The sequence below is a fragment of the Callorhinchus milii genome, unplaced genomic scaffold, assembly GCF_018977255.1.
Source record: "Callorhinchus milii isolate IMCB2004 unplaced genomic scaffold, IMCB_Cmil_1.0 Scaffold10, whole genome shotgun sequence".
In the NCBI taxonomy this organism is placed as follows: Eukaryota; Metazoa; Chordata; class Chondrichthyes; order Chimaeriformes; family Callorhinchidae; genus Callorhinchus; species Callorhinchus milii.
Genome location: NW_024704751.1, coordinates 14,727,018 through 14,754,956, shown reverse-complemented (window position 1 = coordinate 14,754,956; position 27,939 = coordinate 14,727,018). Strand labels below are relative to the sequence as shown.

The 27,939-nt window shown below is 40.9% G+C and overlaps 1 protein-coding gene across 12 annotated transcripts in view; it reads left to right on the top strand.

Moving 5' to 3' along the window:
* Positions 1 to 3,208: 3,208 nt before the first annotated feature.
* The window catches only part of epb41a (erythrocyte membrane protein band 4.1a), a 57,635-nt gene continuing 32,904 nt past the window's right edge, over positions 3,209 to 27,939 (top strand). For 3 of the 12 annotated variants that reach the window (XM_042338692.1, XM_042338693.1, XM_042338700.1), the window contains exons 1-4: positions 3,214 to 3,366; positions 22,773 to 23,288; positions 25,001 to 25,210; positions 25,673 to 25,777. In XM_042338692.1, the coding sequence (XP_042194626.1) occupies positions 25,157 to 25,210; positions 25,673 to 25,777 (159 nt within the window). In that variant the 5' untranslated portion in view covers positions 3,214 to 3,366; positions 22,773 to 23,288; positions 25,001 to 25,156. Of the gene's footprint in view, positions 3,367 to 16,993; positions 17,305 to 22,772; positions 23,289 to 25,000; positions 25,211 to 25,672; positions 25,778 to 27,939 lie in introns of those variants that run through there. The other 9 variants (XM_042338696.1, XM_042338698.1, XM_042338699.1 and 6 more) reach the window with 9 other exon arrangements.

The following is a 27,939-nucleotide window of genomic DNA, read 5'->3' as shown; positions in this document are numbered from 1 at the left end:
TTTTGACTCTTTCCTGGAAACGTGAGTGCTTTGGAACCTATTTTGACAGCTGTTTGTATTAACTCAATAATGGGTAAAGCTCGGATGTTTATACTGTATACAAAATTTGCTGGTTCTATATCATTGTTCACTTCCTTGCCTTTTATTATAGAGTATAAATTACTTAAAGTTATTTACACTGACCTGAATTTTTCTTATCTGGTGAATTCATGGAATCTCACAACTGTTTGCCACTTGAATAGTCTCCAAGAAAATATAGAATCATTTTGTTTTTGTTGCAGAAGTACCACTATAAATCTTTAGTTAAGTAAACTTTCACAAGTTGGCCTGAATGACCTGCAGAAGTCTGACACAATCAAATTCTATTTTTGGTTGAACGTTGAGGCGTTGAAATGTTTTGATAGTACACTTTACCCTGAGGCTATGGATTACTGCCCATTGTGATACCTTTTAACTGTACAAATGTGACATGACTTGAGTCAATCTTCCTATAATGGAGAGGGGTTCTTTGGAATTGTTGTTCTGGCTGAGGATCAATAATTTAGACCTGGATTCGAACCTTCAATCCTTTGCTCTGGGCACAACCCAGTGAAAATAATGTAATGGAACATTTTGTAGAATTTTGGTGCTTTTCTCTTCACAATTTGAAGCCCTTCTTGTCTTGTGATTTATTGCATGGGCTATCCATATCCCAAGTTAATAAAATGGAAAAAAACTAAGAACGAGGAAAGGAAATTTCAGCCCCTTTCAGCTGTCCCTGAGTTCACTATATTATACTGATCTCCATATTAATCGTGATAATAATCCTTGCGTTTGATGCAAGGATTATTATCATGCTCACCGGGCTCCAGCCTGCTTCACTTCCCTCGCCTCGCCCGCTTCACCATTGGCGGGAGGGCTTTCTGACACTGCCCCCACCCTCTAGAACTCCTTCCCACAGTCTCTCCGCGTCGCTCCCTCCCTCGCCTCCACATTTGTGTAGCGACGTGAAAGGCGCTACACAGATGTAATTTTGTTGTTGTTGATACAGCGCCTTATTACAGCATCAAAATGTCTCAAAGCGCTTTACAAGATTTTACTATAAAGTGCAGTGACTATTTGTAGGCAAATGCAGCAGAGAGGAAACAAGATTTGAAAACGGATCCCACTTATTATACAGCACTAGGTAGTAATTTATACTGTTAGCGAGACTAGTTATCATTGGGTTGTGTTTTCAGCTAGTAGTTTATTTGCCTTATGATCTCACCTTCTCATCTGTTGCTACAGCAACACAATTTACAGGGTTAAATTTGAAAACATTGAACACTGCCAAAAACTCCTGAGAATCTTGATGGAATTTTATAATGGAGGTTGTCTGGATAGAGCAGAGGGCATTTTGTTGAGATTCAAGGAAATTGGTAAAATCTTCAAGGGGTCGCCTGTGCCTAAAGATCCTGTGATGCTATATGAAAAGAAAAAGTAGTTTTTCCCAGTAGCCAACAACCCCACAGATAAAATTGGGTCATTCACTTTGTGGGTCTTTGCTGTGTGCAAATTGTTGTGTTTACCTACACATACACAGTAAATCCTGTAAAGTAGTTCTAACATTTTGACGGGGTGATCAAATGCAAGGATTGTGGTTATAGAATATGTGTGGGGTGGAGGGAAAAGAGGAATAGAGAAGAGAAACTGAAGGGGAGTGGAAAAATAAATCTATCTTACTGGAAAGCATATTAGTTCGAGGTTTTTATGTTCCTAAATACCTTATGAAGTGGATCATTGCACGATACTAATACAAATGCAACACTTCCTTCTCCAGTCTTCAAAAGAACTCTGTTTTCGTACTTATTGTATTACTCCATTAATACAATGGAGGGATAATTGTAAAAATGGTGGACTCATTTTGTCACTCTCTTTGTACTGTTGATATGGTAGCAGCCATCAAAGCTGTCAACCATTTTTTTGTATTAATATGATGTCGACTCCCCCCCCCCCCCCCCCACACCTTCTCCATATCAATGCTCAAGATTCAGATCTAATCACAAATTTTTTCATTCCTATGCAGTTTTCAGGGTAACATTTCAAACCACGAACCTCTTTGCATTTTTATTCAGTCTCAAGTTGTCCATGTTCCGCAGCAGAGCTGATGGGAAGTCAAGATTGCATGTAGTAATTAAATTCCAACATCTTATTAAATGTGACATACCCATAATCTAAAGGCAGCGAGGAACTAAAAAGCTGTTCATTTAGGTTTTCACACATACGCACACCAAGGTCGATGAAAGCTATGTGCATTTCAAATGCTTTTTAACTCCTGCTTCATGACAGAACAGACCCTGATCATTTGAAATTCAAGATCTCCACAAATTGGTTGCCACATTCGGCTACAAAATACATAGGCATGGTTTACTTTACAGTAAATCCTGTGAAGCGCTTTGAGATATTTCAACAGTGCGATAAAGGGCACATGATAATGTAATATGTCAAATGCAAGGGTTATTATCATTGCTTTATTTTACTATATTAACACAACCCTGTTCAGGTGAATGGGATAGGGCCAGTCCTATAAAGCAGCTGGATTCTGTATCTGTGTACCGGCCGTGCCTTTTCTTAAAAATGACATCCACTGATTCAATAGTGTTTGGGTAATCTTAAGTAGGCTTTAGGTGTAATAGGCTCTTAGCTGATTAGCCTACTGATATTTGCTGTCCAAGTTTACACGTGAGGAATAGCTGTCTGGGTGAGGGACTAGAGTGGCTGTACCTGTCACTATTTCTCTGGAGTGGAGAGAGGGATCAATATAATGGAGGGATAATTGGGATGGGTGGGGGCTGTAACTCGCCTGCAGGAACCTTTTCAAATGTCCGTTTTTTTAAAAAATCAGCATTTACACACACACACACACACGCGCACACATATATATGTATATACCATGCACATGGATGTTTAAAAGCCCCCAAACAGGAAATGCTGAAGCTATAATCAGTCCTTTTTGAACCTAGCTTTTTCACTGTGTTTGTTTTTGTCTGAACACCTGGTGTGGGAGGTGCTGGAGTAGTCTTTGAACAAGGCTTATGAACTGTTAAGGGTTGTGTTGTGTGGCTCTGTGCTCAGGCTTTCTGCTGCTTTGATATGCTCCATACTGTTCCAGCTTTGAGTCAGCGATTGGGTGCAGTGTGAACATAGGTAATGTGATTGGTGCATTTGAGTAGAAAGCTTCTTGTTTTCCATACTCTGACCCACCCACCGCAGAAACTGATACTTACACCATGAGTTGGTCCCCTATGTTCAATGTGTACATTGTGTATGAATGAAATGTGATTTATTGGGATCCCTTGTATTTTTCTTCTTCTTCTCCTGCAACTGTTGGGTTTCCCCCAAATCAAGGTAAGCTTCTTTGAATTCCGACCGAGGTAATGAGCCACTGAAAGCATTTTTTCTGCTAATTCTGGTACTTTTGTTGTGGTGTTTGTTTAGACGCCATCTTGCCTTTAGAGGTATTAATTGTGCAGCAGTTGTCTTCGGTGAAAGACCCTTTGACAGGTTCTCCTGAATGTTAACCCTCTGTGGTAGCAAATGCGATTGTAGTTTTATTTTAAAACACATTTCAATTTTCAGGCGTGTTAGGGTTATTACCTGTGCGTGTGATGTGTGTGATGTGTGTATAGGTCTCCCTATTCCAGTGCCCCTCTGAATCACCTTAGTGTTAGAAATGTACAGTATCTGGAAAAATGAATGGTTTAAAAATGCCCATTGAGCTGTTCCCAGTTTTATTTATATGTATGTGTATATGCGTGTGTGTATGAAGTGAGCTACTAAGCTACTTTCCTGTTGGGTCTTGTGCTTCTGTTATCATTTGATCTGGATGTGCTGCAACGTTTTGTTCACAGCAATTGCTTCATGCTTTCACCCTCGTGCAAACAATGAATTTCAGCTCTCGGGGTACTTGCTGGTTGGGGCTGCCAGGCTACTCGTGCAGTGTGTGGGTGAAACTTTATCCAAAAATTCCTGTGTCTGCCGTTTGGGATCAAGTCGTATGGTCCGAACCGGTTGTCGAGGTTGGGCAGAGTGATCAGCACAGGGCTCTCCTTTGTCTCATTCCTTTTGTGTTTGGCAGCCTCTGGCTGCTGGCTGAGGGGTGGGTGGGTGGGTGGGTGGGGGGCGGTGGGCTGGGACCTTAATTCTTAGGTGTTTGTTTTCGCAGCCTCTCAACTGGGCTGTTTGAATGAATCATTCTCGCAGAAACTGGCAGTTCTCTGGTTTCTGAAATTTATAGCCTAGATCGAAAGCCTATAAATGGGACCTGTTGTAATCTAAATCTGATATAATATCGTCTTTAATTTGCTTTCAAGTCATAGTTGCGATGATGGGGGGGTTTGGGGGTGGCGGGAACCCAGCCATCAGCTCTGAAGGCGTATTGCAAAGGCAGATACACCAGTGGTATTTCTCATTTTGTAAAGCTTTGGTGAATTGCATGAGATATCAAATCAACTTTACAACATTGAGTATGCTGAAATGGGCTCAGACTTCTGTGGTTTTCAGTTATTTTTATGTCCAGATAAATGTTACTTACCAATCAGCATTGGAATCATCACCTCCCGATTCTGAATGTTTTATTGTGCATTTCTTGCACTGGCCTTTTAAAACTTCATATTGTTAAACATCTCTTGATAGTTTACATCTGTTATTTTTTTATACTTTAACCTGTAATGATTGTGTATTTTCATATGCCTGATGTACAAAAATCTAATTGATGTGAGCTTTGAAAACATTGGTTGTACTCAGGATCTGATTTTGCAAACAATTCTTTACTATTTTGCAATTTAGTGCCTTTCTAAATGTACATTTTTTTCACACCATCTATTTTCTCCAAATTCCCTCGCCTGAAGCATTTAATTGCTTTCTCTCATGGGGAAAAATAATAATAATAATAATAATAATAATCCTTGCATTTGATATAGCGCCTTATCACATCTTCGAGACATTTCAAAGCGCTTCGTTTTTTTATTCCAACAACAGCTTGCACTTATATAGTGCCCTCCGTGCAGGGTAGTGTCTCAGGTTGCTTGATTTCACAGAATGGTTGGGAGATTGGGCACCTATATGTCTGACATTGCTGCGGGAGCCTTGACATTGAGTGTCGGCAGTGTATTCGACTGCGATCTCCCTCTCTGACATTGGGGACTTCGTGCTGCCTCTGAAAGCCATAGAAACCATTTCTCTTAGCTTGTGCACGGCCCTCCTTCAGCATGCTGCTGCCACCAATGTCCGTGCGTGGTGGCACAATAAAACACGCCGGAGATACAGTGGCGATGTGCAGTTCTGCAGTGTGCTCGAGGCTGAAGCACTTTGATGTGTCTGTTAAAAGGGAAGAGCAAACTGACTGAATCGGTTCATAGCGTTGGAAAACATTCAGCTATTTACAAAGTTAAGATCATACATGTCAAAAAAATCAATTTGTCTACCTCCTGCCCATTTTGCTGATGCACAAGTCTGCGATTTGAGTTGATAGTTTCGACTTGGATTCATGCTTTTGTTTGCTTTATATGGAATAATACTTTTAGGATTTCAAACGTAGGCCCAGCTCAAAGATAGTAGTAATAATAAACCTTGCATTTGAAATAGTACCTTATCACGTCATCGAGATTATAGTGTAAAGTGAATTGTGGGAGAAACGTGTGTGTGTACATATACACATAATCGCTAGTAACTTACATTTGACTAGGAAGTAAAATGTATTTTCAACAACAACAACTTGCATTTATACAGCGCCTTTTACATGGGGTAGTGTCCCGGTGCGCTTGACAGCGGCGAAGTCTGATTAATCATAATCCTTTAGAATGTTTTATTGTAAAAAAAACTCCTTTAGCATGCTTAACTTTACTGTTACTATTCAGAAGAACTTTGACTAAGGAGGACTAAGACTGACATTTCAAGATTGTTTTCAGTTATGCAGGAAATGAAGTTGCAAATTTACTGTTAAATGTTTATTTTGTTCTGCTTAACTGGAAAATGTTACATCAACAGCAATCAAAATGCCACAAAGTAATTCTACAAACATGAAACATTTGTGTATTTATATAACAGAGTGCAGAATGCCCTGGTGAGGATTCAGCCGACTTTCAATCTTCTTTTTCCTGGCATTTAAAGTTTTAGTACAGTCCAATCATTTATTAGGGGTAAGACCGGTGAAAATTGGTTAGCTACATTTTTGGGGCGGGAGGCTAATAGATATGCTGCAATGTTTTAAAGTTTGTAATCAGGGAAAAACAGCCGTTGCTTGTTCATAGTTGTGATTATGAATACTCTTCACCATGCACCATGCAGTGCTTGTAAATTGCTTGCCCAAAGCAAGCTTTTACACTGGTACATTGCTGATGCCTTTGATGATGATTTCTTGCTGAGTTACTCACCTCGCCGAGCAGATAAATGTTTCTAAACTTCTGGGGAGTCGCTTCCCCTACATGGTTATTCCACGTGTGAATTATTTTGGATTTACGCTTGCGAAATGTTAATGCTTTATCAGCATAATTATGGCCAGGTAGCCGAACTGTGTAACGAGTTGCTACTGCCAAATGGATCGGGTCCTGCCAAATGTACAAGCAAGCAAATGCGTGGGTTTGTTCAATTAGCATCTGTACGGGAAAAACAGGTTAACGTTTCAGTTTTCTGTTTAAAATCCCTTTAGCAGTTCTGCTGCTCATTAGCGTCCTGCGCACTTCCAGCATAATTCGGTGTTATTTCCAGCCGTTGCAGTTTTCTTGTTTTTAATGTCATGTGTTCATGCACATTAACATTAATACAGACCCCCAAATAAAGCACAGAAAATGAACCTCGTAATTAAACCTGTTCAAATAAAAGTTTAAATGCCAACGCATTGTTTCAATCGTAACTTAACTTGAAAAGCGATCTCCCGCACTTTCTGTCTACTTTTCCTTCATCATAGTGGACCTCACAAAGTAAACAGCGGGCACACTGTGGTTAACTGATTTGAAATAGAGTCATGAATGTAGAGTAGAACTAAATAAAATTCTGCAGAATAAAGGCATATTTTGACTACATCTCAATACTCATCCATACTCCTAGGACTTTCCATGTACATAATTTGTCTCTCTTTCCATTGCATCTACTGTATATTGATTTTTCATCGGGAAGAGAGAGAGAGAGAGAGAGATGCTGGAGTCAGGAGATAAATGGTTCCACTCTGGTCAAACAATCAGCCTGAGCTGCTAATTTCAGAAGTGCACATCCCGTATTTGTGAAAAGTTTTTTCCCCACACTGGCCATTATTGTGCCATCACAGTGCCAACTAGTTGACGTGTTATACCCATGGCTCACTCCGGCGTGGAATGAAGCCTGCTCTCGTATAGGCGTAACTTCATATAGGATCGTTCCAGCCAGAAGATGGAAGAGACTTTCATCCAAATACCTTGGGCTGTTTTCCAAATTAAAGTCCCATATATGAAAGATATTCCATTTTAACTCTTGAGTGCCAGCAGTGTCCCAAACTATTTCAATTTTGACCTTTTTTTAAAAAAAGAAAGTTTATGAAAAGACTTATTTGAACATCTGAGTATATTAAACCTAGGCAGAGATTGCAAAAGGGTGTTCATTGCTTGTTGACAGCAAAGACTGCCATTCTACATTATCTGCTTTACTTAATCTGCAGTGTCGTTAGCGTGAACAGATGTAGTAAAATCTACTTGGTCTCCTAGCACTGCTAGATTATTACTGCAGACTTGTTTTGATTGATCTGTAACTGCTCAGTGACTCTTCCCCTGCCCCCACCCCCCCACTTCCAGTCAGAGAGTATTTATAGCCTACAATGCTCTCTTAAGCAGCTGTTTTGGTGTTTTTGGGGGAAATCGTGTGTTTTTCCAAACCTTCACTCTGGTCATTTAAGCGGACAAAACAGTTCTGTTACNTTTTTTCCCTACTTGCCTCATGTTAACCCTGAAACGAGTAACAGAGAACTTCATCGTAGCTGGAAAGGTTTCACAAGCGCAGACTGGGATTTTAGCTGGTTAAACTCCACCAATACTCCAGCACCCATCCTATGGTTCCCCTTCCCTGCCCATCTCCCCCCACCCCCAACCCAACCTTGACTCTTGCAAATACTTCCCAGAATTAGATAAGTAGTAGTTACTCCAGAGAGAGATTGCACACTCCAGTGCAGACAAAATGCGATGTTTGGTATATTAGATGGGTACCCAAGACTGGTAGTTTTCAAGGTTAAAACAGTCCATTCTGATCTATTTAGGGATGGCTGCTTCTGCCACCTTACATTTTTAAATATTTCAAGTGATATTTCAGTAGATTTAGCAAAATCTACATATAAAGCAATACGCACAGCTACATTTGTTGATAACCAGAGAGAAAATAACTGTAGGTTTAACCCATCATTCATAATGAGGTTTGCCCAACCCAAAGCTGTGATTATTTAAATGCACAGCCTAACCCTTGGGTTGCATTGATCTATTATTGACAATTCCCATTGCGATTGCTAGTATGCAAAATTCAAGCCAGAAATTTTGCATGATATTTGCGGCTTGTTTAAACTCTACACTTTTGTGATCTCAGCAGGAATGCATTACAGGGTGATGTTTACATTGAGATTCTTTTCAGTTACTGAGCAAGCTGAACGCTAGTTGTTCCTTTAATTCAATCTTGCGCTTCCCGTGTGGCTGTTTCTTCATGTATGAGCCTAGACAGCAAGTGTTAGCGAGCCATCCATTCACGGGGGGGAGGAGGGGCACAGGTTCCAGCTGAGCCCGAACCTTCTCTAAGGTAGATTTTTTTCCAGCTAAGATTGTTTAAGCACTAGTCGTTCAATTGTTTTTCAAACTAGACAAGCAGAAGAGTTGAATCAATCCAAGCCGGTGTAAACACGGGATTGATGGGTTAATGAATGGGACCACCTCTGAACGTGCAAAGGTCTGTGTTTAGTAGTTCCCCCGACAAGCTTTTGTTTCAGAATAAAATGGTGGCCACCTTATTGTACTGTATATTGTATCTTGCCGAAAAACACTCATCTGACCCGGAGATGCAGAAGAGCCTTGTGCCTAATTGAGCGATTCGATTACGATGGTTGATGTTGAGCCTAGAATCAGAGCTTCATGACTTGTCTCTTGTGATGAGTGCTGTGCTGGAAAAACAACACTTAACCCACAATAGAGCCTTTGTATTTATTATGTACACTCCTCACTTAGCATACTTTTGTACGATTCTTTTGAAGAGTGTTTTACAGCAATTCCCTGTTATTGAGAGTGATTCTAAACAATGTATGCCCTGTCAAGGGTGTGTGTGTGGTGTGTGTCGGTAAGAGGCTGACTAATTTGATTTTAGAGGGCTATAATATACAGTCATAACCTTTCCATTTCAGCCCAATGCAGCTGTGATTCCAGGGTTTTCAACTCCAGTTTTACACACTGTTTTATTTGTGTATTTGTCAGTGAATTATTGTGTGGAAGTGGGACGAACCATCCTTCTCACTTCATTACTCTAGTACAATAATGGAGTGCTCCTTTACTACAACAGCAACAACATCATATTTTATTTATCCTTGAAAGAGCATCTCCTGTTTGACTAATTCACTCTGAACAAGCGTTAATATTAGAGATGATAATATTAATACTTGCATTTGATGTAGTACTGTTCATGTTGGTAAGATACCTCAAAGCACTTCGTAGGATATACTGTAAAGTGTAATGTCTATATTTTTGTAGAACTACTTGAAGGCAGAGAGATGTGCGACGAGGCACATTTAAACACACTCGGGTCATTTTTTGCCCCTTAATTCAAGAAGCACCGGGTTTTAATGGTAAAAGAATAATTTGAAATCCTTTGGAAGAACCCATCTGGTGCTTGCTATCAGCAGTAAACATTAAACACTCAGACAGGAAAGGTGGGGGGAAGGGGGGGAAGGGGGAGGCGGACGAAACGATAGGCCTCAGATATTATTGTCTGGTGAATATACAATCCATTTCACTCTTGGGTCAGGGACCTCCAGACTCCCAGGACAGTCCTTCAATTAGACTAATTGCTGCCAATGTGGGACTTGCCTCGCTCCACCTCCAGGGTGTTACGGTAGCAGCTGGGTGGCAGAGAACAAAGAAAAGCAAATTGTTTGCAAAGAGAAACACCATCATTTGTTTTATAAAGCATATTTTATTTCCTGCCCGTGCAGTGGGGCGTGGTTCTTTGGACGGAAACCACTAAACTTTCTTCCCCCTCCCCCCCCCCCCCCCCACTTAAATGAAATCCCAATATGTGCAAACATGGAGTAAGACATTTTCGGATCTTAAGAAAGTTAAAGAGGGTGTGAAATTTTTTGCTCAATTTGTTGCACGTTTGCCCCTCTGAATTGTCAGATTGAATCAAAACTCTCCCAGTTAGCTCATCTTTTTTTGCAACTTGTCACTGGGTTCATTTTCAGAATGTTTTTTCTCCCTTCGTAAGGAAACCATGTTGTCTGCCCTGATAGGGGTCTTATCAATTCACGTCAGTTGCTCTGAACCGCACAATGGCGAAATTCTGTGGCTAATGAGGAGAGTTTCTGTTACGCTTTTGATGTCTCATTTAACATGTACTACTGCTGCCAGGTCCGGGCACACCAGTCTCCGTGGGGAGACTGCTTCTGTTCATTCTCCTCTCGTGCTGAAATAGAAATGACAGAAACAAAAGCTACTTAAACATCAGCGGAGCTTTAGCATGGTAACACTGACACTAAATCAATACCGACACATGATTTTAACGGGGAGAAAAATCTTTACATGTTTTTCTCATCTGAACTTTTCTTTCTGCTTTTTTTTTCATTTGATTTTATCTTTGACTTGTTCCCTGCTGCCCTGTCCTCCCCTCCCCTTTTTTGGTCTTGACTGGGACACGTGCGCATTCCAACAAGGGTCTCAATACAGTGTTGGGGTTGTACTGCGATGCCAGAGGTCTTCTTCCGTGTGGCATCTGTGCCTCTTCAGACTGATGAATAAAAAGAGAAAGGAATTTCTCCCTGTGTCCTAGTCAACTATCCTCCAGGTAAAGTTGCTCATTCACTTCATGGCTGTTTGTGGGACTTGTTGTACACACATTGGTCGCTGTGTTCACATACGCACTTATTACATTTTACAGTAAATCCTGTGAAGTGCTTTGAGACGTTTTGATAAATGCTGTGTGAAATGCAAGGATTATCATGATATAAGGGCGTCAAAATGGGAACTCTTGCTATCGTGGCCCTCTCAAGCCTTAAGATTTAGTTACCTTATTGGTTTGCAATGTTTCCTTTCAATAATAAGAATAATCTGACCTTGACAAAGAGCCTCTAAAAATAACCGTGGACGATGTGTTCCTTGGAAGAATAGGAGAAAACTAAATTTTAACTTCTGGAATTTCTAATGTGGTACAAATGTGTTCACTTGCCCACGTTTCAAATGATTTTTTTTTAAATTCTAGAATCATAAGTTTATTCCATTTCAGATTTGTCTCTATTAAGGTGTGGGGGAACGGGGTGAAATAATGCGCCAGATGGTGTTCAGACAATATAGTGGATGCATATGCAGCTTAATTGTTACTGAACAGCTGCTCAGCCTGTCCAGATGAGGCAGGGATGGATGTTCAGTGTCTTTGACTTGTTCTCTCAAACCCCCACCCCACCCTCCTCCCTTTCCACCACGTTCATTCAAATCTCTTCCTCTTTCACCCCTTGCCCCTCCCGACTGACACAGAAACCACAATAATGTCAGTTTAAGGTCCTTAACATCCTGTGAAATTAAGCAATTGGTTCAACTGGAAAATATGTTTAGTGTGTGTAACACCAAATTTCTAGTCTCCGGTTTGGAGACAAATATGACTGACGCAAAGTCAGACCTCTTTCAGCCATTTCTGAGTGACCTATCTGTTCATATAAAGGAAATCTTTATAAATGTAATGGCTTGGCTTCTTGAATAGCCGAGTGGCAAACTCTCTGCCAATGCTATCTTCTAAGTCTTGCACAACCAGAAACTCCCTGATTCCTAGCATCCAGACGAACAAGGCAAGCATATGGGAAAAATCAAATGTAGCACAAGGTGCCCAGGGTATAGCATCGGTAAACATCTGCTTACATTGCGGCTGGCAAAAAAGGCTCTTTCTCTCTCTTTGTTGCTTTGAGCAGTAGAAGGAGGGATCCCAAAACAGATTGACTTGCACAAGCTGTAGTGCAATTTTTTCACATGATACTAACTTTAGGTAAGTGGGTAGAAATATGGCAAATGCAGTTCAAGGTAGAATATCAGGTTAGTTGGGCATGTGTTCTCTGGACTAAAGAAGGTTGCAAAGTTTAATTTAGATGTTATGGGTAATGAAAGGATTTTGACAAAAAGCAGTAAATTACTTTTTCCTAACCCTAACCCCTTGCAGGTCAATTACTGGAGGACGCGACCTTAAAATGAAGATTAAATTGATGAGGACTGAGGCAAGGATACTTTTAGCAAGGAATCAGGTTTTCGAACGCACTGCCCCAAATAGTCATAGATGAGAAATTCATTGAGAAATTCAAGAAAAAGAGAAGGGAAATTACTCCTTCCAAGTGTCCCGGCCAACAAGCCCCAAATAACAGTGGTCATTCATTTCATGGCTGTTTGTGGAACATCGCTGTTTGAAAATTGCCTGCCGCATCCGATCACAAAATACACTTTACAGTATATCCTTTGAGACATCCTCTTGATGTGAAAGGCACTATATCAAATGCAAGGATTAGGATTAGTTTTTTTGTCCTGTGACCTATTATGATTTGGTAATAGTTCTTGGTCAGAGTAGTCTGTTATTTATACATGTGAGATTAGGTTCTGGCTGCTATTTAATTTACCAGTAGAAGCTGTTCAATTTTAGTGGCCCATTTGTCCCTGTGGAATGGTTGGCACCAGACATGCTCAATATTCAGCATTTGCTACACCTCCTATTGAATTTTAATATAGTCAATCTCTGGTGTTTAATCTTATGCTTCACAACACACAAATAAAAGCATATTCAAATGAGTTTATTATCAAATCCCACAACCTTCAGTGATTCAGCCTATATTGAAATCCGACAATTCAAATATTGGTGGGTATTTGTTACTAATTGTGAATGGAGATTTGCTAGAAATATTTGTTGTTTATTTTAACCTTCTCTAATATAAATTGAGGGATACAATGCACAAGCAAGTGTACATTAACATCCTAAGATTTTTGAATGCTCTGTGTGTGTGGGGGGGAGAGGGGGCGGGGGGGTACATCTGTGTGTATGAGATGTACNAAAAAAAACTGTTATAAGTGGTTGCAATTTCTAGTGTGGCTGATACACAGATTGGGATCCTCGATTTGTACATAATGAAGCTTGTCCATGCATTATTTTCTGAGGTCAGGGTGCTGGAAGGTATATTTAATAGAGCTGACTATTTGCATTGGATTGAATGTGAAAGGATGGCAGAGGGAATACAAGCTCAGACAACACTGTTGACGTTCTATAAGGTAGGTAAAATGCTTTTAAGAAGTGGGGAAATCCAAAGCATCCTATTGAAATTGCATTCTTTCAGCGTGTCTTTGTATCTTAACCATTCCCTTTGAGAAAAGGCATTTTTGGAGTGGTGTGAACGCTTTAGAGCCATGTTCACCTCAAACACTTCTATTGGAACCAACAAAGGAATGATCTGAAGTATCGTGAGTGAATTGAATGCTGGCAGCTTTCCAATTCCCAGTTGTTTGTAGTTTTCCCCAATCCACGGCTGTCTGCAGATTGTTTTTCACAAAACATTGTTGTGCAGGGTGTTCAGATTGAAAATGATTATCTCTCTCTAACAAGAAGGTGTACAACAGGGGTTAAAAACAGTGTTTCTGCTGCGATTTATTGTTTGAATTTATCAAGATGGCTGGAGAAGGAAAATTAAATCCTTCTATTTGCTCATTGATTTCCCTTAACTAGGGATTTCTTTTTCCCTCTTGTGCCATACAACCCACTGAGTTCAAGTTAATGTCATTTTGTTGTTTATCACATCAGATGTGCCGGAGCCACTTCCCCCTGACACGGTTCTTAACGGTGACATATAGGAAATGCAGATTGTAACTTTTGCTGTTCGTTCTCTACTTTATATTTTGAAAAGATTTCAGCCTGTAGGCCAGGATCCCACGGCATTATTTTGAGAGGTAAAAGAGCAGTTCGATTTTCTTGGTGTCCTGGCCAACATTCCATCTCGGTTCGAGTTCACCAAGAGAATGAATCGGTCGTGAATCTGTCAAGGGTCTTATTCCTGGTGCAGATTTGCTGCCGTGATTGTCTACATAAGTCACTACACTTCAAAGTAACTCGCAGTGTGAAGTGCTGAGAGACCTTCGATGTGACGAGACAAATGTAAGAGATATAAATCCAAAATCTGTTACTGCCCCCAGGGCAAGAAAAACCCATCAAATAATTAATTAGTTATGGTGCTAGAGTTGTGTACCACATAAAGATATTATAAAATGGATAATTATTCATCGCCGCTTTCATTTCTAGTTGTTTTGCCCTTAATGGAATCCTGGAAGGAATAACTGTGGGGAGCCTATTCAGCACCAGTGATTAGTGTTGAGTTGCCAAATGATCTTGTACTCATCAATGTAATTAACTGTTACAACCACATAGAGACGTGATGCACATTCCTGCATCCCGGTCCTTAAGAATAGCCTTTTTTGTGACCGTAGTGTAATGCTGTGCAATAGAAACCTTCCGCCTTTAATGGCAATGATTGTAAAAAGAGGGGTGGTGGTGGGGGGGATAAAACCCTTGCTTGGTTTACTGACATATTACCGTTTGCAAGTGATTATTCACCGGTTCAGCTGAAGGTCAGCTGCGCAATGATGCTTTAGGTTGATTCATCTATCAGTCAGTAATGAAACAAAGGTGAAAGACATTTGTGATAGGACCCTATTAATAACTAGCATTTTAACTCTGTCATCAGTATGCAGAGCCTCCTGCTACATTTGCCCGGTTAATGTGGCTAAGGTGTCCGTTCAGATAGACCCGTTTCATGGAACTGCCTGTTAATTTTCTTCTTTTCGTTTGTCATATCTGCGTGCAACGATATCAGTTTGCAGCCCGGATGCAAACCCTTAATTGTCCACTGTTTTGGGACACTGCCTTGTGTGAGAGGTGCTATATAAATGCAAGTTGTTGTTGTTATCTGCTGCAGCTTTCTAACCTTTTGGGAGATTTTTTGCCTCCCAACGTGACTTTCTTTAAAAGTCGTCACAGTGCAGAGATCTGAAAGACAGGAACTCCACTGAACAGTTTGTCAGGCGACAGAATTTTGATGTTGTTGCTCATTGTATTGCTATATAAACATGCATTTGAAAATCCACTCTGTCGATCTGTTTATTTGGCCCCTGACCAACTCTTAAACTTTCTGTAAAACATTGATCCGTCCAAGACTCAAGGCTCTGGAGACAGGCCCATCTCAAGACCTTCTTTCTTCTTTGGCCACATCCCTACTCCAACCCTGTTGATCCCGATCCCCAATTCGGGTGTAAGTCTTTAACTGTCCAGCTCCTCGGGATGTCCTTCCGATATGAAAGGTGCTGTGTAAATGTAATTTGTTGTTGTTCAAATATCTGGGATTGTTCTCCTGGCACTTTTCACGAAGTCCTGGTCAGCGAACACAAAAAAAGTCTTACTACCCGATAAATATTCTAACTCTTCAATCTTTTTCTCATTCTCTTTCTTGTTTACTTTTCTCTCTCTCTCTCATTTCTTCTTCTTAAGGAAATAGTATAAATTATTTTCTACTTGCAATTTCTTACCGCACCCCACCCCCCAAGCAAGCCATGCACTTCTTTTGCAGACTGAGAAATCCGATAAGGAATGTGTTCTTCAAGTGACTGAAGGAGGTGGCATAAAGTTGATCTGTTCTAAATGCCTCTTCAAATCAGCACAGTTTAGCTCAGAAACTCAATGACGTCTCTTCCTCTCTGCCTTTGGTGCTGACTGCAGAAATGCTGCTCATAAATTGTCTCTATTCAAAATGTAATAATAATGTAATAATCATTGCATTTGATATAGGGGCTTAACACATCTTCGAGACGTCTTAAAGTGATTGTACACTCATGGTGGGGGATAAGATGTGGCTGGGGTTTTGGGGATGGGGAGAGAGGAAGTGTAGATCATCATCAAAAGTGACATGCTTTGGGTCTTGCATTGACAGTGGGTTTGTGTGCAGGTGCTGGTTCCCAACGTCATCTGCACAAATAATTAATGGTGTAATCACTGCACGTTTGCCTAAGGCGGTCAATCCAGTTGATTGCTGGGCAGCAATAAGGCCGGTGCACTTTATGTAAAGAAATAATAGCTAGTTGGGGTTTGGATGGCAGATTTATATTGTCAAGTTGCTTTGCAGTGGGAGTTAATCTGCTTCATGTGCTCAGCAAGGGCTCCCCATACTCTCTAATTCATCTGTGATTCTGTGTTATTTTGGAAAACAAATCTGCGATTCCTAAAACGAAAAGTGGACGGTGAGTAACAGGCAGAGCGAAACAGCTGGCTTTAAGGGAATCTTACAATCTGTATACGTGGAATTGTGTGGATGCCCATGGGTGCAATTTTCGATAAATACAGGATTTGAAACGCAACATTTTCACTGCATTACAGATCGCGCTTGTGACTGTTCTTGCATGCAACATTAATTGTACTGTTTCTTCTTGGATAAAATAGTGAGTTGGATGTATTCAGAAGTTGCAGCCGGCACTCGTAGTAAAGTATTAACTAGCCTGACTCGATGTTTTACAATATAAAAGTAACCTTTGTAGGGGGGGGGGGGGAAAGCACTCAAAACTTTGTGAACGCACAGAATTTTCAGATGTGCTTCAAGTGAAAATCTCCTTTCAAGCCCTGCAACTAAGAGCAAAAAAAATTCCTGCCTCTGCGTTATTATAATATTAATAATAATCCTTGCATTTGATATAGCAGCCTTATCACATCGCTGAGACATCTCAAAAACCCTGCGTCAGAGGAATTGCGTGTTCTCAGAAACAACAGAACTCAGTCATCTGCTCTTTGTGGATGCTAAGTAAGGGAGGGACAATGTTAAAAACAGTTTGCTTCCAGCAGCGACGGAGATGGGTGGGGATTGTTGACTGCTGTGTGAAGGCCACCACTGCTTTTTTTTACGCACACACACACACACACACACACATACAGGATTAAGGGCTTTCCCATCCAGCATATCTGTCAGTGTAGCAGAAGCTGGAGACTTGGCAAGTGCCCATCAGCTTTGGGATTTGCTTTGAACTGAAAACAGTCCCCGCAAATTTCTACACAGTATTGTACGGTAATAAAGGAACCAAGGTGGGTGGTTTGTTTTGGCTTGTTTCGTGCTTGATTATAGAGAGAGCGAGAGAGAGAGAGACAGAGGGGGGGAGAAAAGAGAGAGGGATATTGTGGGAGCTGTGCTTTATTTAATTTGGATGGCGAGTGGGTGAGATCGTGCCCAGGAAGAAGGCAGAATCCAGCGAGTATTTTCTATTTTGGATTTGGACTGATTTTGGCTGAGAGGATTAGTGGCTGCAGTTCAGTTCAGTGGCTTTCAAAATAAACAATGGCAGCTACAGGGCTTGCAGAAAAGAGGATTTAGGATCTTTTCAGTTCATTGTCTCGTTGTGGATGCTGACGGTGTAAGCCTGCGCTGTGTGCCATCACTCGGCAGCTACAACTTGTAAAGAATTTGGAGTCAAAGCAGATGTCAGTGCATGCAGCAGTTTGTTCTGGCAGCTGAAAGTCAGCCAGTATTTGTCAAATATAAGGCGTTTTGTCCTCTAATTGAAGTAAACATACTGTAGTGAGCTTTACTTCTCTTCCCCCAACCCCCCCCCCCCCTCCCTCCCAACCTCTTTCAAGTGGTGCTGTCTTGATCGTCAGCTAGTTTACAAAGTGTACCGTGGATGTTGGGTGTACAGTGAAGGATACAATACAGGATTTGTGTATTTGACAGTAGTTCTGTGAGATGTACTCCTCAGATTATAGTTAAGTATCTGCGTGGAATCCATTCCTTTCCACTGTTTGCAGCTGTTTAGTTAACAATCCTTACATTTCACGTCGGGAGGACAGCTCAAAGAATTTCAAAGGATTTTACTATATAGTGTAGTGACAGTGCAGTTTTCAGATGAGCATTTTGTGATTGGTCATAATATTAAGAATTTTAAAAACATGTATGTATTCGTGTAGAACACTGAGTTGGTTCATTTTGCTTTCGAAAACTTGTGTACATTTAGAATAGTAATGTGCCACAGGTCAATGATCTGCATTTCTATAAACTTTGTTGTAATAATGGCAGTTTTATATCTTAAGGAATTGGAATCTGTACTTTAAGTGGCTCGGGTGACTGCATTTCCTTTGCATGTAATGCAGTACTAAAGTACTTATAATCCTTGAATTTGATATAGCGCCTTATCACATCTTCGAGATGTCCCAGAGCGCTTCGCAGAAAATACTGTAAAGTGAATTGACTGTATATTTTGTGGGCGAAACAAGTGGTACTCGTTTAAATGTAATTATAACTCTGCAGTTTGGGCTCTCAGGAATGAGCACACGTCTGTACCTCACAGTCTCAGACAGGTTGGTGAACTGTGCTGTTGATTACTGCAGACCTACCTGGCTCTGCCAGATGCGTCTCTTCTGAGCCGGTTGAACCCCAGGGAGACCTTCTACTGTGATGCACTGTCTGACGTTGACTTGTCCAATGTTTTTGTTCAGATCCTAGTCAAGTCTTTATTTAAAGAATAAAGCCCCGAAAGATACTTGCACCGGATGTTAACAATTAATGGGGAATTATGGTGCGCTGGTACAATATTGCAGAAGGGGTCTTACAGTTCACATTACCACCAACCACCTGCTGAGACAGAGAGGGTAATTATTACAAGAGGGCGGTCCTACTGGCGGCCCACGGGCCACATCCGGCCCGGGGTGGGGGTGGGGGTAATCTCAAGCGGGCCGCGAACCATTTTTGACTTTGTTGTTTACCTCCTGGCCGCACCTCTCTTCTGCACTGCCTCGAATGAGACAACGTGAAGAGGCGTGGGGTGGGATTGACTCATACCTCCCTCTGCTACCTCTTTTCCCATCACTCTCCATGCTGTCTCGTTCCCACCCCTCCCCACCCCCGTCTACATATCATGTTAGGCTCAAAGATGGACTTTACAGTGCTTTGGATTTTCAGCCATTGGATGCAACATTGGTGAAGAAACTGCAGTAACTTTGTCTCATACATTCTCTTACCACAGACTTCTGAGAATCCTTTGTTTAATAATGTATCGTCGCAGGTTTGGTTCGTAACAGGTTAAATGGGAGATTGGTGTTACTGATTGAGAATGTGGAGTAAAGTAAACTTCCTCTAAAAAATATAGTTGTTAATTTGACTTGTGTCCATATGTAAACTCTGTGCTTAGCTTCTGCTTTTTAACTGTTTGAAAAATGAGCCAAGGACAGCAGACTAAATCTTTCTCGCCTATTTCATCCACAAAACATACAGTTAATTCATTTCACAGCATATTCTGTGACATGCTTTGAAATGCTTCGAAGACGTGATAAGGTGCAAGGATGCAAGGATTATTACTGTTATTTCTCCATTCTATGACTTTTGACCTTATTTTAGTATGAAGAAAATAATAGGGTTGGTGCCGAAGATGTGTTATTGTGCACTTCTGGTAAAGTCCTGGACTAACATATGATGCATTACAAAACAATAATAATCCTTGGATTTGATACAGTGCCTTATCTCATTGTCAGAACATCTCACAGCGCTTCACAGGGCCGAGCCAATAGGAGGAAGTGAACCAAGGAATATGTTTAGCAACAGATACCTTAACTCCTGCGCAGAGGAAGATTCCCCAACCCTACATGTGAAAGATTCTTGGTTCAGTTCAGTGATCCGTCTGAGCTAATAATAATAATTATAATCCTTGCATTTGATATATCGCCTTTATCACATCTTGGAGACGTCTCAAAGCGCTTCACAGAATATACTGTATATTTTGTGGGCGAAACGCGCACAGCTCAATTGACTGATGAATCTCCTCCAGCTGCAGAGCTCTCATAATCTTTGAAGAGTTAGACACAGCTGCTAGTCTGTAGAAATCTTATAAGTCACCACATAGTAATCCTTGCATTTGATGTAGCGCTTTATCACGTCATCGAAACGTTTCACAGGAACATAGTTTCAAAAGCCTTCACCGGATTGACTGCGGAGTGAAGTGACTGTGCGTTTTTGTAGGCGAGCGCCGACACACCAAACAGCTTTCAAAGATAAATTTGCGCCCATTTTAAACTGTTGCAGTCTGATTGGCAAAGCATGAGTATGGCAGGAATAATGCAATATAAGAACAGTTTCAGCTGAGCTGACCTTCAGCATCACCTGAAATGCTTGCTTTGCTGCCTCTCATTTTTCTTTCTGTTTTCCCCTCTCCATCCCCTCCCGCCGAGTTAGTCATTGTGTTAGCAGCGACGTGTTTTTGTTCCGAGCAAACAGGCAGGGCGGAGTTCTTGGGTCCTAAAATGTCCTGCTCTAATGTGTCATCCAATGCACGGCTCAGTAAACTCTAATCGAGTACCGGGCATCTTTCACGGCCGGCTGTTTGCAGGACGTGTGCAAAATGCTGCAGCGGTTCGCCTACAAAATACACAGTCACTGCACTTTACAGTTGGAAACCTGTGAAGTGCTTCGAAACAGCTCATCGATGTCGCAACGTTAAGCTGTTTTTTTAAAAAAAATGAGTCAGTATCCTGGCCTCAACCAACCATCCTCGAAACCCTGTTCCAGTTGGTAATCACCTTCTTGGTAAAGAAATCCTTTTTGGGGTCTGTGCTGTAATTGCTCTTTGCAAACCTAAAACTGTGTCCTCTTGTTCTGCTCTCTCACTGCATCTGAAAGTATTGTTCCGAGTTTATTAACTTTGACGGTTTCAGGCGTTCTCTTGAGGGAATTCTTATCACTGTGCAGATGACAACTGACTGCATGGTGTTTCCTGTTGAGATAGTGTGTAAGTGACAATTGTTTCTATGCAGTGGAGTGCAGCTGCAAACTTTCAAAAAAGTGTTTGTATTGTAACGTTTCTCGCTATTTTTCTCTGATCGTTTCTTTCTCATTTTTTTTTACAGTGAAGTTTGTGGGTTGCAATTTAGCCATTTGTGTGTGTGCAAACCGTTCCTATTTCCCAGTTCCTTCCTTACAGTGGAACCGTGTCACAACATGCTTGAATTGACCCGGAAGTTGGCCATTTATTTTAGCAGGAAAACGCGAAGTCTGCCAGCTACGAGTGCAGAATTGCTATTCGGCGATCACGCCCTGTTATAATGCTGGTTGGGATCTTAATGTGGAGTCCTGCAGCGTACTGGTTGGAGAGCTCACCTCTCAAGCGAGAGGACTTAGGTTCAATTCCCGGGCAGGGCGAAGCCTTAGGTAAATTTCCTTACTCCACCCTCCTCTGTTTATTTAGCAGCAAGTAGCAATCTGGTTGTTAGTTGATTGCCGGATCACTTTTCCGGGGGTTAATAAACCCTTTTTTAAAAAACATCGGTCACTCAATCCAGGACTGTTTGTGGCGACGCTGCCTGTACGCAATTGGCTGCCGCGTTTCGCCCACAAAATATACAGTCATTTCACTTTACAGTATATTCTGAAGCACTTTGAGACATCTCGAAGATGTGCAAAGGGCTGTATCAAATGCAAGGATTATTATTAAAGGAACGGAGCCCTACTGCAATTTGTGTTCAACTCTGCCTTTTTTATCAATCTCGGTCTGTTGTATTGGATTATTGCCGTAGCCCTGTGACGCATGTAGTTTATTGGAAATGTGGACTTCAGCTCAGGATTTATGTCTAGCAACCATAATGTTTCTTTGTTTTGCACATTATAGCGCTAAATACAATTTCTTAGCCAATTCAGCAGATGTTTCAGGAATAGGCACGAACACACGATTAAAATGGGGGCAGTTTACAAGGGCCTCAATCTAGAGAACATGCAATACAGTAGTTACACAAATGGTCCACAGTAGGGAGGACATAACTGGGCTCTCGTAGATGGGACTGGTTTAATATCGTAGCAGCGAATTTTATTCGGCACTTGATGTGTGCCAAAGAATTTTGCAAGTAACTTTATTTCAATTGTAGCTTTTGATTTATGAAGTGGAAAGATTTGCAGGCCACTGTAAATTTCAGCTACATTGCCATTGAAGAGTGGGTTGCCTTGGACGTCCAGTGCCTTGGCGCTATACAAGCGAAAGGCGCTATACAAATGTAATTTGTGGTTGTTGCTATATGCTTGCTATGCAAAACGGTTAAACGTGGCAGTTTCTTCAGGGTGAAAAAAATACCTCATTGGGTATGGTTAAGAAAGTCTTTAACCTTTGGCATGCTAACGTCCTTTTCCATGTAATGCAGGAAATAAGATTTAAAAATACTTTTACTAATCGATTCTTGCGTTTGATATAACACCTTATCACATTGCACCGTCTCGAAACGTGCTGGAGTACTTATTAAGTGTACTGACTGTATTTACAGTTTCTTGTGCACGCAGGATGAGGTGGGGTAGCGGATGGCAGATGTAGTTTTGTACACGTGCCTATGTGGAATGCTTTCAGAGTATGAGAACGTAATTTGATTTGAGTTTGAAATCAGTGGAATGGCTTTGCGCGCTTGTGGAGAGCGTGGAACATCAAAACAATAAGGAATGCAGAACAAACCAATTCTCTTCAGTTGCAAAGATTTCTCAGATCTTCGGAGGAGGAGGAATGTGACCTTTTTCAAATTTATTTTTAATGTAGCTTCATCATGACGACAGAAGTCAGCTCGAGCGCTGCGATTGAAATTCACCAGCAGCAGCAGTCGGCTTCAGAGGAGCGAGAGCCTGGTGACTCGGAGGAGCAGGAAACTCAGCCGGAGGGAAGTCAGCCGGTGGCCGAGGTCGGTGACAAACGTGCTGGGCAGGACCAGGAACAGGACACCACAACGCCCGCCAACGGTGGCCTAGCCCACCCAGGAGAGGCTGAGAAGGAGCAGTCTTCGGGCAGCAAGGATTGTCGCGTTTCTTACCAGCCTGGCTCAAGAGGCCAAGATCTCAGGTGTCGGAAGAGGAGAGTGGGAAAGAGACCGGGGCAGCTTCCTCGGAGGAAGACACAGCAGCAGGGAAGCGCGGGCTGCTCAATTCAGTCAATCAGACTGAGGAAGAGGACATAGAACTGATTGAAATAAGAGCACCCACAGCTGACCAGGAGTCGGATGATAAGATCGAAATTGAGGGCAATTCGGACATACATTCGTTGAGCAGTGCTGAAACGCAGGTAATGAATTCTTTTGGACAAGTGACGTGGCGGGCGTGGTGGGAATAATCCACTGTTTGCTTTAGGGAACAATTTGCATCTTTTGATCTTGCCAACACCAGAAGAATTCTGTGGCTTTAGAAATAACTTGTGTAATAATCTGTGCAAAGTTAGCTGAAGAGGGTAATGAATGAATGAATAGATCATGATTTTGTCTTGTCAGTGGTGTCTTGTTAGTACCTGGAACAGTCTTTAATAATAATCCTTGCATTTGGTACAGCGCCTTTCACGTCTGGAGGACGTCTCAAAGCACTTTGTAATTGTTCTCGTTATACTAATTTATTGAAATCAACTGGTTAGTTCCATTTAAGCTCTATGTGTATGTGTGTGTGTTCATTATAATAATATAAATAATAATATATCTTATACAGCAACTTCTTGCAAAAAGTCTCAGTTTTGATCAGATTTAGTGTGACAGCCTATGATAATCCAATGCACAAAGCGAATCTGACATAACAAATAGACGTGGAGCATTTAAATAGGTTTGAATTAATGCCTCGCACTAATTGATTGATTGTGACAATTTAGAGTACAACTTTCCCTCTGAATTGTTACGTAATCCTAAATATTGTTCAAATGGATAACAGATGTGTATATTTGCTGATGGGTCTGGAAGGTTCCTTCTTCCCATGTTTATAGGCTCTAAAATTGCGGCTTAAAGGCATTCCCAAGAACAGATGTTCTGTTAAGAAAGTACCCAACGAGAGGACATGGGTTCTTGCAGCAACCCCAAAACAGTACTGGAATTCACCATTCAAGATACTGTGAATGACCCACCTGTCCTTTATTAATGATGCAGTTAAGATGAAGGACTAAGGTGCACAAATCATCTTTTGGGCTGCCATGGACTAATGACTAAGCCTGATGACGTCAGTCTAATAGTCATATCAAGAGTCCTGATATTTAATTTAGTCCCAGGTCCTTTTTTATCAAATCTTCCCATCCCTTAAATATAGCAGCAGTTTTAATTCTTTACTGTGCTGAGCCAATTTTGCAGATCTTAACATTAATGTCTCTACATTGAGGCAGAACTCTTTTTCTGCTCCCAAGATTTAGTATGCTGAATTCTAAATGAAACGCAGTGAGATCGCTCAGTTTGATGATGTAATAGGAGGTATTTTGGTTCTTCATCGAACCTCTCGTTTGATCTTACACTTAACAATTAGGAGGTTTTTTTTCTGTATTACAAGATTGTAAGTTTGGTTCAGATAAAGAAGGTCCTTCAACCATTTTGATCTCATCCTCCTGTCACAGTATCAAGTTGTTTCTTAAATGAGTCTTCTGGGTAAAGAAAGATTCATAGATATTTTGATAGAAAAGGGTATCAAGGGATTTGGGGCAAGGGCAAGTAATTGAAGTTGAAGTACAGATGAGCCATGATCTTACAGAATGGTGGAACAGGCTTGAGGGGTTGGATGGCCTTCTCCTGTTCCTATGTTGCTAGAAACATTTCCTGATATCTGTCCTGAAATTATCCTTCACGTCTCTAAACCCGTGTCCGCTTGTTCTACTGCCTTGGCGCATCTGAAACATGTAACATGGAAAGATTCACGGCACCAAGTTAGCACTGGGAATCAATGAAGGGTCCAACTCGGCCAGAATGTAACGGTTATGTGTGCGGTAAAGTCTTGAGCATCAATGGCATTGAATGTGTTTTGGATTCTGTCTGGCAGCCTGCTCAAGAGGAAAAGCGAGACGACTCCATTCCAGAAATTAAAGAAGAAATAAAGGGAGAAATCCTCGAAAAGAAGGAAGCCAAAAGTCCTGAGCAGGAAAACAAAGGTCAGGATTTGAAATCGCTTCCTAAAGTTGCCAAAAAATCCAGGACCATGCGTTGCAAGGTGACTTTGCTGGATGAAGCCGAATTTGAATGTGAAGTCGAGGTGAGAATCTTGACTCTCTAATCTTAAAACTCTCCCTGTGTGCTCATGAGATATTCTAATCATCTACCTAGCTATGACAACTCTAAACGCTTAAGGATACCTGACCAACAATTGCAAGTGCACAAAGATCGAGCAGTAATATCTAACTGTTTAATCCTAGTTTTTGCAGTTTGATTTTTTTTATGAGCCACCCCTCCGAGAAAATGGGAAGGCAATTTGCATCCAAATGTTTTAGGAGATTCTTTAATCAGCAATTTAATTGTATAAGAAAGCTCTGGGCTGACACAGATTTTCTAACTAATATCATAGCTTGGTTTCCTGTTTGCTGCTTCCTACTAACGATCTTCATAGTTAGGAAGTTGGCCGTTGGCAACAATCGGAGAGATTTAACACAGAAGTGACACTCCAACATTCAGTTGCAAAACCTTGTTGTTCTTCAATGTGGTCTGTTTTTCATTACAGAAACATTCCAAGGGCCATGAGCTCTTCACTAAAGTGTGCGATCACCTTAATCTTCTGGAGAAAGACTACTTCGGGTTGGCCATTTGGGATTCGTCAAACCAGAGAGTAAGTCAATATTTAGTGTGATTCCTTTGAAGCAAAGCTGTTCATGTAATGTATATGTATGTGTGCAAACCACTGTCCATTTTGCTTTAAAAGTGCAGCGATTTGCCTATCCTTCAAGCTGCAGGTCATTGTACATCAGTGTAGCAATATTTTGTGATGAAGCCAGTGCCTCGACCACTAAAAAAAACTGCTGCCTCCATTCTTTACATAAAGGGTTGGAATCTCATCTCAGGATTCTTATGTTGGGTTGTGAACAGCAACAAGTTTGCTCTTAGTATTTACATCATCATATGAACCTTACTGGGATTTTTGTCATCTCGCCCACATGACAGGGCCAGCTCCCATTTATTGACCTTATTGAGCTCAGTGTTAAGTCCTCCTTTTAATTATAGGGCGGGTAAAAGCAGTATTGAATACTTGAATACAAATATTAATTTGTGAGGATAAATTCAGATTTTTAACGTCTGTCTGTAATTCCACTTAATAATAATAATTCTTACATTTGGTATAGTGTCTTTCACGTCTGGAGGACGTCCCAAAGTGCTTCACAGTGTCTGTGTGTGATTTTGTGGGTGAACACAGGAGCCAATTTGGACACAGCATAATAAGGAAGGACCTGAAATGCTGCCAAAACCATTACAGTGTGATGTGATTTAGAAATGGTAATTTTAAAGTTTAAAATTGTGAAGTGGGAGAAAATCCTGCAGTATACTGACACCCTGCCAATGTTTTTACTTTGGAACATTTGGTTCAGTATCTTTAAATTGCAGACTGAAGTGATCAGGGTAAACAAAAGCTCTTTAGTGTGTATTAAATTAAAAACTGCACATTATAGAGAGATTATTCCATTAGAAAAATGTCTGTGGTCTCAAAAATATTAAACAAATTAAACTGAATTAGACAAATTAAACTGAATTGTTCAGAATTGATAAGAGTGTACTAAATTGTTAACTGTATATGTGAGAAGGTTCAGCATACATTATTATGTAGAGTGCTAGTGAATTTTAGGACCAGTTGGGTATTATATGTACTTGTTTAACATGATACAAGTCATGCATGTGTGCTCTGAGACGCAACCCTAGGTGGGCGCTATACAAGTGCAAGTTGTTGTATGTATATTTGTATGGGCGGTTTGTGCATAGAGATGTGTATGGATTGTTTGTGTAAACTTTATGAATTAGAAATGAATGATTACTATTGCAGAACAGTTACTATAATGCATTGCTGCGTGGCACATATCCTCGTGTTGAAGTGCCAATCTTTTGTAGTCTTAACATTTACTATTAACTATAAAGGAGTCTTTATTTTCCTTTTTAAAAAAATTCAAGGGCCTTGAGTGAAAAGATTAAACCATTCTGTGTGTGTCTTAATGATGTGCAAATTTCCCAGAGTATTCAGCAGTGAGGGAAAACATGAGTGAACCCTTTAGAGCTGATTTAGTTTAGATTTCTGGTTTATAGCAGACTGAAAGGCTGAATTGTGTCTGCGGCTCATTAAGCAGGTCAGGATAAAAGGGCTATTAATTACTGAACGCTTCACGCTGTCTCTGGGATTGGACAACAGAATGCGATCTGAATGGGTGACTGCATCATGAGCCTTTTAGCCAAAGCTGGTTTGGAGCAGTTGCTTGTCACAAGAGGAATACCAGCATTGACGTTTCTCTATACTTTTGTAAATATGGTACGTTCAGCAAGGTGTTAAAATAACTATCCATATTTGAGATGTCAAAACAAGAGCTATTCTCCAAGGAAAGTATCCGAACCAAATAGAAACTCATACTTGACACCCACACATGGGAATTTTCATGTACAGGTGGCAAGAGTCGAATTCTGTCTGGTTTTGGATACTCTTAAACACAGTAATGGGTTTCTGCATGTGTCAGACTTGCCAGAAGAAAAATGAAGCTTAAAACTGCATTCGCCTACAAATACAAGCCACTACACTACAATGAATTCCGTGAAGTGATTTGAGACACCTTCCCAATGTGAAAGCGTGATATCAGATGCAAGGATTAGTTTAATAAATATGAAAACAGGGTGCTCGACTAGGAGTGTGAGTGCTGTACTGGAGGTCAAAAATTAACAACCTTCAGTGAGATGAGAGATTAGAAAACACAATCACTGATTATGAGGCTACTGCTACTTTTTCTTCAAAATGTACAT